The following is an 11,024-nucleotide window of genomic DNA, read 5'->3' as shown; positions in this document are numbered from 1 at the left end:
AGAAAAAGTTCCATCATCAAACGTCAGTCCAAGGTCACTAGCAATGACTGCCATCTCCTCGAACTGCCGATCCTGAAGTTGCTGTACAGTTGCATCTGCTTTTCCCGAGGACACAGGCATGATTGTCAATGTAAATTTTGATGGACCGTCATCTGTCGCCAAGGTTACCACGTGGGCTCCCCAGTGGATTAAACTTTTTGTAGTTCCATCCGACTGGTGTCCGATGCCCGCATTCCCATGCTTGGCTAGTTCATACGTTGTGCGTATCTGAGCCAGACACCCAGCCTCCGTCACCATCCGCTGTGCCGTAGTGCGACTTGGTAGATGCACAGCGTCCATATCAATGTCTGTGCTGTGATTCAGCACAGTGTGCACAACATCTCGCACAATGTTGACCGACACTCCTTTTGAGAGTAGGTCATAGTACATGAGGCGAACTTCTGCTTTGTATTTTCCGCCCTTCATGGTTTCAAAATTCTTCATCTTCTGCAATTCCTCTTCTATTGAGGCAACAGACATATGATGCTGTTCTTTCAAGCTGTCTATTATGCCTGTATAATACTGTTCCACAGCATCTTTGTCAGTCGCAAATTTATTGGTCAATTTCCTCATATTTGCATGAAGCTGGTCAATCTTCTTTTCTCGCCTGACAGTTTTCTTGATAGTGTTTGTTAGCGATTTCCGCACTTCCGACAACGTATTAGTCACCTTTTCCAATTCTGCATCTTTGCTTTCCATTTGCGCAACTACCGATCGATTTTCTGCCTTCAACTGTTTGTTTTCAATGTTTAAGGAATCGATCACTCCCATCTGACTTTCACATTTCCGCTGTACGACTTGTTGTCCCTTCATGCTGGCTTTGAGTCGACGAGTTTGTGATGCCAAATCCGTTGCTTCAGTCGTCTTCTTCTCCAGCTCGTCCCTGAGTTCCCGAGTCCGTACGCCGACTAAAGAATTTAGGATGACATTTTCGTCCTGAACTTGAATTAGAGTCGACTGCAGAAGTACGGCGTTGTCATCTTTCTCTTTCAAAGCACGCTTCTGTTTTGCATTGCAACGAGTCAGGGTTGCGATTTCTTTTGTATAATTTGGCGATGTGACATCTCGTGTTGTGATTGGGCGTTTTAAATCTTAATCCGTGCAAACGATTGATGTGTCAACAGGCGTATAAACATTGAGAAGAGCTGCCGAACTGCCGGGATACACAAACGTTTCCGAGAGGAAGGCAACCAGTTCATCACGTGCCTTCACAGAGCCTCTCGAATTGCATCGTTTTTCATACTTGGTGAATCTTTCATTCAATCTGTGGAATTTCGACATTACTGGCTTCACACTCGGGAATGATCGATCCGTGAAGTAGATCAACCATTGTGTGATGATGTCTGGCCATACCGAAAACGTCTTTCCGTTGCGAGACACCGAGAGGTTCAGCCGTTCGTAATTCTGCGCGGTGTATACAAGACACAGAAATGTTCCATTGCAGAGATTTCGAAAGACGTCTTGTGCTTCACTGTGTCTACACACTGGCTGGAGACAAACAAGATCACTGTGTTCTACGCCTAACACTGGTAGAGGAAATGGAAAGTTTACCAGGTCAACAGATTCAGGCATGATCACGATGTGTTTGTAGATATCAGGTCCTGAAACAAACAAAAAACAAGCAAAATTTAGATAATGTACAATGTATGCTAAACAGTCTATTTTTACACTAGAAATGTCCCAGAATAGACGAATAACAACCCTGATTTTGCCCACTATGTCTTCTAGCTTTAATAACATAATTACTTATGTATACTAATATGGGAGTTGTATAAATATTATTATAAAGTGAGGTAGCTCTTTAATAAAAAGGGTCGGATCAATAAAATTATTGGCAGGTGTACAACTTCATTATGTGTCGATGATGTGTACCGAATATGATTGAAATTGGTCCAGTACTTTGGGAGTTGTATGAATATGTATTAAAAAGGGGAGGTAACTTTTTAATAAAAATGAGTCGGACAATACTTGCCCTGCTATATATATAAGTGTCGCTCATAGGGTCTATGTCCCCCAGATTCAACTAACCGCCTTTTGCTCTTCATTGGCAACAGTTCTTATGATCAGCCATGCTGCTGACTGTGGCGCCATCTGTGGTTACAGATATTATAACATTGAGATGTTGTAATATCACAAATACAATATTGTCACACAGTGGACTGTAATGCAGAAGAACAAATGTTCAGCATTCATTCAACAACCTCGTAGTCATAACCTCTATTTTTCAATAGTCCAGGTGACTGAACCGTGTAACGTGTTCAGCTGGTGCTGTGTTACTACTAATAGTAGTTACACTACAGGCTCGAGTAGTACAACTTTAGTACTAGTACAACGGTAGAAATAAGAACAATATGCAAGTTAGCCCGATGCGCTAGTAAGGTAAGGTTTGTACTAGCCCTTCTGGTTTTCAACTAGCCCTTAAAAGCATGATGTCGATAGTGGTTGCACGGGAAAATTGTTGATCTCACGAATGCTCCGAGATGCTTTCTGAGGGTATTGTGGACTGAATTTGAATGCATTTTTTTACTGAAAGTACTTAAAAAAGTATAACAAAATTGAATAATGGAGCAAACAAAATACAACTTCGTCAGGTAGAACATGTTTATTAACTGTGAACCAGGCACAAAATTTCTCGATCAGCATGATCAAACAATTAACATTGTTCTTTGTTCATGAAGTTATTTTCCCAATGCTTCTGCTGACAAGGCAGTGAAAAGTATATAGGCATTGGTTGCTGCACTCTGCCTTTCATCATAACTTGGTACTGCATTATCTTCATCTTCGTTTTCGTGGGCATAATCACTTATGTAGTCTTCATCATCATCTGCCTGACAATTTGTAAGCCTCCCCATATCTTCAAGTGCAGCAGCTGACTCTGAGGGTGCATTCAGAGCATGCACAGGGTCTGAGTTGAACTTTGGCTCAGGTTGTCTGGTGCTTAGACTCAAAGACACTTCTAGACACTTCCTGGACTCGCCTCCGCCTGGGGGTTTCATACCACAGGGTTATGACAGGGATGGGATCATACTTTAGAACGTCAGGAGACTCGAGCATGATCATCATCTGGTCACCAAGGTGACTATCTGTGAGCTTGCTGCGCCAGTCACCTTTTGCCAGTTTTAAGCGATTGAACCCCCTCTCTGCTTCTGCTGATGATGCGGGCAGCGTTACAATGAGATCGACCAAGGCCAGTACATTTGGACAGATCTGCAACACTGCCACCTGCCATTCCATAATATCTGGAAAAAATTATGTATTGTTTTTTTATGCTAACTAGTTCATTGGCTGGAAATTATTTTACCATTATTTACTTTTATGCTTTCATCAAAATTTTAACTATGAAAGATAAATGATAAGGGCCGGGCAGGGCCAATGGTGGGCTTTTGCACACATCACGGACAGAAATGGTTTCTGATGCAGCAGTGGTGTATTCTCGGGCATTTTCTCACACAGTCGTTCCAGCCAGGGCCAGTACAGGGCAGATTATGTCCTGGCAGAAGAATGTAGTGTTACTCTGCAAGCTGGTAAGCTGCAGGCAGATGTGATAGCCATACATTTCTCCCCGAAACATGTTAACAGCCTTTTGAATCACACTCCATGCCAACATCCAGAGACAACTAGCCCAGTTTCATCTAGATGTCGCTTTTTCTTTGCATATGTCCTCGCAGCTTTCCATCGGCTGGGTCCACAGTTGCTGGATCCATTTTCCTAAATATTGTAAATATGGTAAATCTTAATATGGTTAACCAAGTCAGGATATATCATTTCAATAGAACTCCATTTCCAACTAATGTACATATTTCATCTAATATAATAAAGGATATATGCATGGATAGATATTTGCTATAAGAGTATGCTAGAAATACTCCTCTAGCATATCTAGTATATCCCGGAAGTCCTTCTGGCGAAATCAATTTGTCGTCACTGCCATCAGCAGTGATGAGGCAACCTGTCTTCTGCCATATGTGCAGGTCTGGGCCTTGTCAGATGTGCATTCTTCCAACACTGATGTGAAGAGTTCAAGTATTCCTTTAGTGCCACTGTTTTTCTTAGCCAGCTCCATGATGCCATCTGCTGCACCGAGAAAAAACTTGTTGAGAGAAGCGTGAACATCCTTCCCTCCAAATGTGGCTTGAAGTTCCTCTAAGAGCTTGTAGAAAAAAAGTCAGGAAATGTATGAAATGCATACATATTTTCTAGTCTATGGATTGCAAATGTTCAAAATATTTGCTTGGTTAGCTAATTAAGCTTAAGAGACTAAATATAGGCTAAAGAGTATCGCTTCATAATTCTTTTCCAAAAAAATTGCTAAATTAATATATTATATTAAATAAGCAATTTTTTGGGAAAAAAATTATGAAGCGTTACTCTTGAAATGTGTCTTGATGTGTTTTTAATCGGACCTTTTACGGGCGAGATCTTGGGGGGGGGTCAAAATGGCCCCATTTTCTGAATTGGGTTAATGGTATGTAAAATATTAGCATTGTGGTATTTTCCTACCTGTGTTTCTGCTTTCAAAATTGGAAATTCTTCGAGAATTTCCACAACTGAATGCTGGGCTATATACGCGATCCTGTATCCCCTTGTTCGGTCCATTTTGTCTTTCACTATACCCACATAAAAATATGGCAAATTGGTATTACCGTCTTTTCGCTTTTCTTACTGGATGATCTTAACAGAATGTAAACCTGTATGTGGAATTATAAACACTATACATCATGACAGCAACACACACGCAATAGTAAAGGGTCACTGTGGTTTCGCAGGTGAACAACAACCGTTTAAAAGGTACTTACTTGAGGTTCAAATTGATTGGCTCCTTAAAGCATATGCATTTTTCCTCCTCAAGGACCATTTCAGGGTTTTCTTTGTACAGTGCATCACTCCACAGTACTTGGGGTGATGTTGGCAAGTAGTCCGAGTCAGCGTCTTCGCTACCAGATTCCGCAAGCGAGTCCTCATGGTGATTCACACGAAATATGTCATCTTCAATCTGACTCTGATTCATTACCTTTTCTCTGTAAATATAGGGTTAATTATGAGACATAGTGGCACATTCAATCTTAAATGTGCATCACTGCAGCAGTTTTACCAGTATTATATTTGTCAGGTAGGCGTTTTATGGTATTAATATTACACAAAATAGTAGACAGCATATATAGGTGAATATAAATATAGCTATTATCTTATCGACATTAAAACTGCAGGTTATTGCCACAAAATGCATAGGTATACCTACTGAGAGCTCGTCTATGATGTAAATACTCACTACAACTAATTTGTATTGCTACTTTAATAATATTTCTATATTTTTCCTTATTCCTCGCCACGAGTTTGTCCAGAAGGAGGAGAGAATCACTCCTGTGCTCTCTATCTAGGTCCTCCAAGAGCATTGGACTTCTCGAGAAAATGGGTCCTAACCTTGACTCCATGTCGTCTTCTAAAGAAAGGTTGACATTCCATCTCATCATAACCATAACTACACCTTTCTCTACCTAACCCCCAGTACTACATAACCCCCAATATAAATGGGGTAATATAAATAGTGATATCTTTTTGGAAAAGCAGTTTTATTTCTGCTTAATGACTATAAGTGTCGGACCTACACTTTTGATTAGAGGCTGGCATGCTCTTTCTTTTTGGATGAGCTGGTGCTGCAGCTTCCTGGACGTCCTCAGGCTCAGCTGTATGGACCTCAACATCATCAAGCACCTCGTTGGTAAGCACCTGATCGGTCTCATATCTGTCATCTTCTTCGTTCTGGCTTGATGTGTCGGTCATACTGAAGTCTGCTGACACATCAGACTGACGAAGCAGGCGATGTTGGAGCTGCTCGATCATCGTTGGCATCAGTGACAATGCTCCTTGCATTCATCTGCGTGCTAGACAAAAGCCTCACTGGATCAGCACTGGCCATGTGCCCCCATATAGAGAAGCAAATGTCATAGAGTTCAAATTCAACCCTCTTTTGGCCACTGGTGGTATTACTGTCTTTGACTTTATAGAACTTTGCCTTGATGGTCTTCAGTTTCTGTTTTACTTGCTTCCTGCTCCTGGTGAAGCCTGCTTTTTGCAGTCTTTCACTAATGATCTGCATGTAAAAGATAGGGAGGCCCAGCACAAATTAGCATATATTGCATAGTTCTAACACTCACCATTTCCATAGCATACAAGCCACACAGCTACTATTTTGTGTATCTGGTCTACTCCTAGTGTTACAACTGCCCTCCAAATATCTTTAAAATTGGTTGAGTAATAAAAATACCATTTATTTGCACATTTTCACATAAATCACACAAAATTAAGTGTCCGAGGGGTAAAATTAAAATAATCACATTATTACCTCAAACAGCATCTTTGTCAGTCGCAAATTTATTGGTCAATTTCCTCATATTTGCATGAAGCTGGTCAATCTTTTTTTCTCGCCTGAAAGTTTTCTTGATAGTGTTTCTTAGAGATTTCCGCACTTCCGACAACGTATTAGTCACCTTTTCCAATTCTGCATCTTTGCTTTCCATTTGCGCAACTACCGATCGATTTTCTGCCTTCAACCGTTTGTTTTCAATGTTTAAGGAATCGATCACTCCCATCTGACTTTCACATTTCCGCTGTACGACTTGTCCCTTCAGGCTGGCTTTGAGTCGACGAGTTTGTGATGCCAAATCCGTTGCTTCAGTCGTTTTCTTCTCCAGCTCGTCCCTGAGTTCCCGAGTCCGTACGCCGACTAAAGAATTTAGGATGACATTTTCGTCCTGAACTGGAATTAGAGTCGACTGCAGAAGTACGGCGTTGTCATCTTTCTCTTTCCAAGCACGCTTCTGTTTTGCATTGCAACGAGTCAGGGTTGCGATTTCTTTTGTATAATTTGTCGATGTGACATCTCGTGTTGTGATTGGGCGTTTTAAATCTTCATCCGTGCAAACGATTGATGTGTCAACAGGCGTATAAACATGAAGAAGAGCTGCCGAACTGCCGGGATACACAAACGTTTCCGAGAGGAAGGCAACCAGTTCATCACGTGCCTTCACAGAGCCTCTCGAATTGCATCGTTTTTCATACTTGGTGAATCTTTCATTCAATCTGTGGAATTTCGACATTACTGGCTTCACACTCGGGAATGATCGATCCATGAAGTAGATGTGAAGTAGATCAACCATTGTGTGATGATGTCTGCCCATACCAAAAACGTCTTTCCATTGCGAGACACCGAGAGGTTCAGCCGTTCGTAATTCTGCGCGGTGTATACAAGACACAGAAATGTTCCATTGCAGAGATTTCGAAAGACGTCTTGTACTTCACTGTGTCTGCACACTGGCTGGAGACAAACAAGATCACTGTGTTCCACGCCTAACACTGGTAGAGGAAATGGAAAGTTTACCAGGTCAACAGATTCAGGCATGATCACGATGTGTTTGTAGATATCAGGTCATGAAACAAACAAAAAACAAGCAAAATTTAGATAATGTACAATGTATGCTAAACAGTCTATTTTTACACTAGAAATGTCCCAGAATAGACGAATAACAACCCTGATTTTGCCCACTATGTCTTCTAGCTTTAATAACATAATTACTTGGGAGTTGTATAAATATTATTAAAAAGGGAGGTAGCTGTTTAATAAAAAGGGTCGGATCAATAAAATTATTGGCAGGTGTACAACTTCATTATGTGTCGATGATGTGTACCGAATATGATTGAAATCGGTCCAGTACTTTGGGAGTTGTATGAATATGTATTCAAAAGGGGAGGTCACTTTTTAATAAAAATGAGTCGGACAATACTTGCCCTGCTATATATATATAAGTGTCGCTCATAGGGTCTATGTCCCCCAGGGTACTGCCGGAACGTACCCTGGTCACTATTTGATATGGTTAGGATTAGGGTTAGGGTTAGGATTAGGGTCAGGGTTAGGGAGTAGGCGTAGGCGACTCCCTAGACTCGTTAGTGGAGTAGGCATTAGGCAAGGTACGGTCCGGTCCGGCATATTAGATAGTAAGCCTACCAGGGTACGTTCCGGCAGTACCCCGGGGGACATAGACCCTCTAAGCATAAGTGTCGGTGTGCATAGTGCAGCCGCGGCAGGTGTGGCGCACCTGCCGGCCCTACCAGCCATGGCGGCCGGTAGCGTGTGTACAAAGAAGATTTGGACGGAATTTACAGGAAACTGTCGGTAATAATACTAATAGGTGAAAGAGAGGGCCCTAGAAACATTAAGAATAATTAAGAATTTGGTAGCAAATACATTTCGGTTCAAGAATAGAGAACATGGGTCCCAATAAACCCAATGTCATTTACATCAATATAAATATTATATTATATCAATATAATAGGTTAGGGTTATTGTTAGTAGGTTAGGGTTAGGGTTAGACACATTGGTTTTATTGGGACCCATGTTCTCTATCCTTGAGCCTACATTTCGATTTATTTAGCATTATATTTTATTGAAGCTATATGTGGGCTATATCTAGAGCCTAGTCGTTACTGAATTCTGAATTCGATTCGTGATGAACGACGAGAATCATGGGAAAGTCTGATGAGGTCGTTTAGACACTTCGATATGCCGTCGAAACGTTCCCCCAACACTGGCCAAGCATGTGCCAAATCACGTCTTAGTCGTTCTAGGTGAGTACGAGTCAGACACTGGTCTGCAGCTTCAATACCATATTTTCACTGGCTAGATTTCTGCAACAATTGTTTATTTCAAGCGTAAAATTATGAATAAATTCGCCGGCATCAATTCGACGTGCCATTTTGGATGGTCTGTCGGATTTTTATATCGTATGCTGTGATTGGTTGATTTATGTACGGAAGTATGTATGTCCCTTCTCGCCTTGGTTGATTTATGTACGGAAGTATTCATGTCCCTTCTCGCCTTGGTTGATTTAATGACGGTACATAAATGATGTAGTTACGGTACATAAATGATTTAGTTACGGTACATAAATCGATTTAATGACGGTACATAATTCCATGTTTGCGATTGGCTGAGCACAAATAAGTTGCATCTGATTGGTTGATTTAATGAAGGTTCGCCTTCCATACACGGTTGCCAACATACACATAAAATCTCCGTGTCCTGTTCTTAAGGTAACCTTAGCACAACTTTGCTGTCTGTGTAGTAAGTCACAGTTTCTGGTGCGAGTGACAGCTCGTCGAAGGCAATTTCACCAATTTCGACATCCAACACTGAAGCACAAAGTTCAAGACGTGGAATGGTGTGACCCTCCTTAGGAGCCACTTTCGACTTGCCTAATACAAATCCCACGTGTTTGTTCCCAGAAGTGTCCACAGTCCTCAAGTATGCTACAGCCGCAATGGCCTTCTCAGAAGCATCACAATATATGTGAAGTGTTTGACTTACAACATCCTTTCCACTGAACGGATGATACGTTCGTGGGATTTTCAAAGTTACCAGAATATGAAGATTGTCCACCCAGCCATCCCAGACCTCTCGAAAACCCTCCGAGAGTGGCTCATCCCAATCCTTGGTGTTCCGGACCATTTCACGCAGAAAAATCTTTCCTCTAATAGTGACAGGTGCCAAGAAGCCGGGGCGGGGGGGGTCATATAAACTGTTCACTGTTGAGAGAACGCCCCTTCGCGTATAGGGTTTGACATTGTTCGAGACACTGAATGTGAAGGTGTCCGAGTTGAGATCCCAGCATAGACCGAGACTACGCTGCATGGGTAGCGCATCTACACCAATGTCTAAGTTCTTCAAATCCTTCGCGAAATACTCGCTGGGAAATTCATCATTCACCTCCTTAGAATTTTAAATTATTTTGTGCAACTGTATTCCTGCTGTTTGGAGTGCCCTCTGTGTTCTGTCGATCAAGTCTATAGCCTCTTGTGCAGACGACACAGAGGCGAGGCCATCATCAACGTAGAAATTCGTTTTAACAAATTCCCTTATATCATGTCCGAAATCTCCTTCAGCTTCCAAGGCTGCACGTCGTAGTCTATAACTGGCTATCGCAGAGGACGGGCTGTTCCCAAACACAGGCTTTCACAAGCGATACTCTTTGAGCTCATTTGAAGGATCATTATTTTCATACCACAGAAACCTCAGATAGTTGTGATGATGCTCGGAGACGGAGAAACAATAGAACATTTGCTCCACATCTGCTGCAATCGCGATGGCTTCCTTCCTGAACCGAAGCAAAACGCCAAGCAAATTGTCACCATATGTTCTTTCTTGACAAGAGTCTTTTCAAACTTGCATGCAAGCTTTGAGCTCTCTTTTATGATTGAGGCCTGTTGTTCGGTAATTGTGGACGTGGAGACCGGAATGGGAGTGGTGCAACCCACTTTCCATCTGCGTCCTTAACACACTGATCGTTCATCAAATTCAAAAATGTCTGATCCTCGATAGACATCCCTAGCTTCTCGTCATCACTGGTTTTCACAAAAACGTTTCTGTCCAAGGTGTCAACATCCGCTGCTTTTGTAAGCTTGTAAAGTTTGAGATGAAAGCCTGTCGAAGGGTTTGCATGAGCTTCCTTCACAATGAACTCATTAGGGCATGGTTTAAACAATGAAAGACGACCGTCTCTCAGTACGACTGTTTTGGCTCGATGAACCTTGCCCAAACTTCGCCCACAGTCACCCAGCCAAGACTCAGTTTGTGAGCATAGGGTGTGCCTTTGGGTCCTATCTTCTGATCATGTAAATGATGTGCCTCTGTGAGATCTCTCCTGATTAACAACCATATTGAAGCATCTGGATCGATCTCTGCTATATTTTCCGCAATGCTCTTAAGGTGAGGATAATTCATGGCAACTTCTGGTTGGGATTTTGTCACGAAGATCTGGGATCTGGACGATCTGCAGCGGATATCCGCGCGAAGCGCTCAAACGCCACCTAGTGGCGCACTTACTCAACATCGCTGCCTTTTACCCAACGCAAGTATTCCGGTCCTTCTTTAGGGTTAGCTTGAAGCCGGCTTTTCGCTGAATTGAGCAGTTCTGCCCATTGCACGAGGGATC

General features: G+C 42.1%; 1 protein-coding gene across 1 annotated transcript; it reads right to left on the bottom strand.

Moving 5' to 3' along the window:
• Nucleotides 1-5,839: 5,839 nt before the first annotated feature.
• Nucleotides 5,840-6,445, bottom strand: LOC106815743. The gene is made up of 2 exons (XM_014820252.1): nucleotides 6,383-6,445; nucleotides 5,840-6,130 (listed from the first exon to the last, which is right to left on the bottom strand). Exons 1-2 carry the CDS (start codon nucleotides 6,392-6,394, stop codon nucleotides 5,840-5,842), a joined length of 303 nt encoding a protein of 100 aa, XP_014675738.1. The 5' UTR covers nucleotides 6,395-6,445.
• Nucleotides 6,446-11,024: the final 4,579 nt, after the last annotated feature.

Source organism: Priapulus caudatus, unplaced genomic scaffold, assembly GCF_000485595.1.
Source record: "Priapulus caudatus unplaced genomic scaffold, Priapulus_caudatus-5.0.1 Scaffold1191, whole genome shotgun sequence".
NCBI classification, from domain to species: Eukaryota; Metazoa; Priapulida; class Priapulimorpha; order Priapulimorphida; family Priapulidae; genus Priapulus; species Priapulus caudatus.
This window is presented reverse-complemented; position numbering and strand designations above follow the sequence as displayed.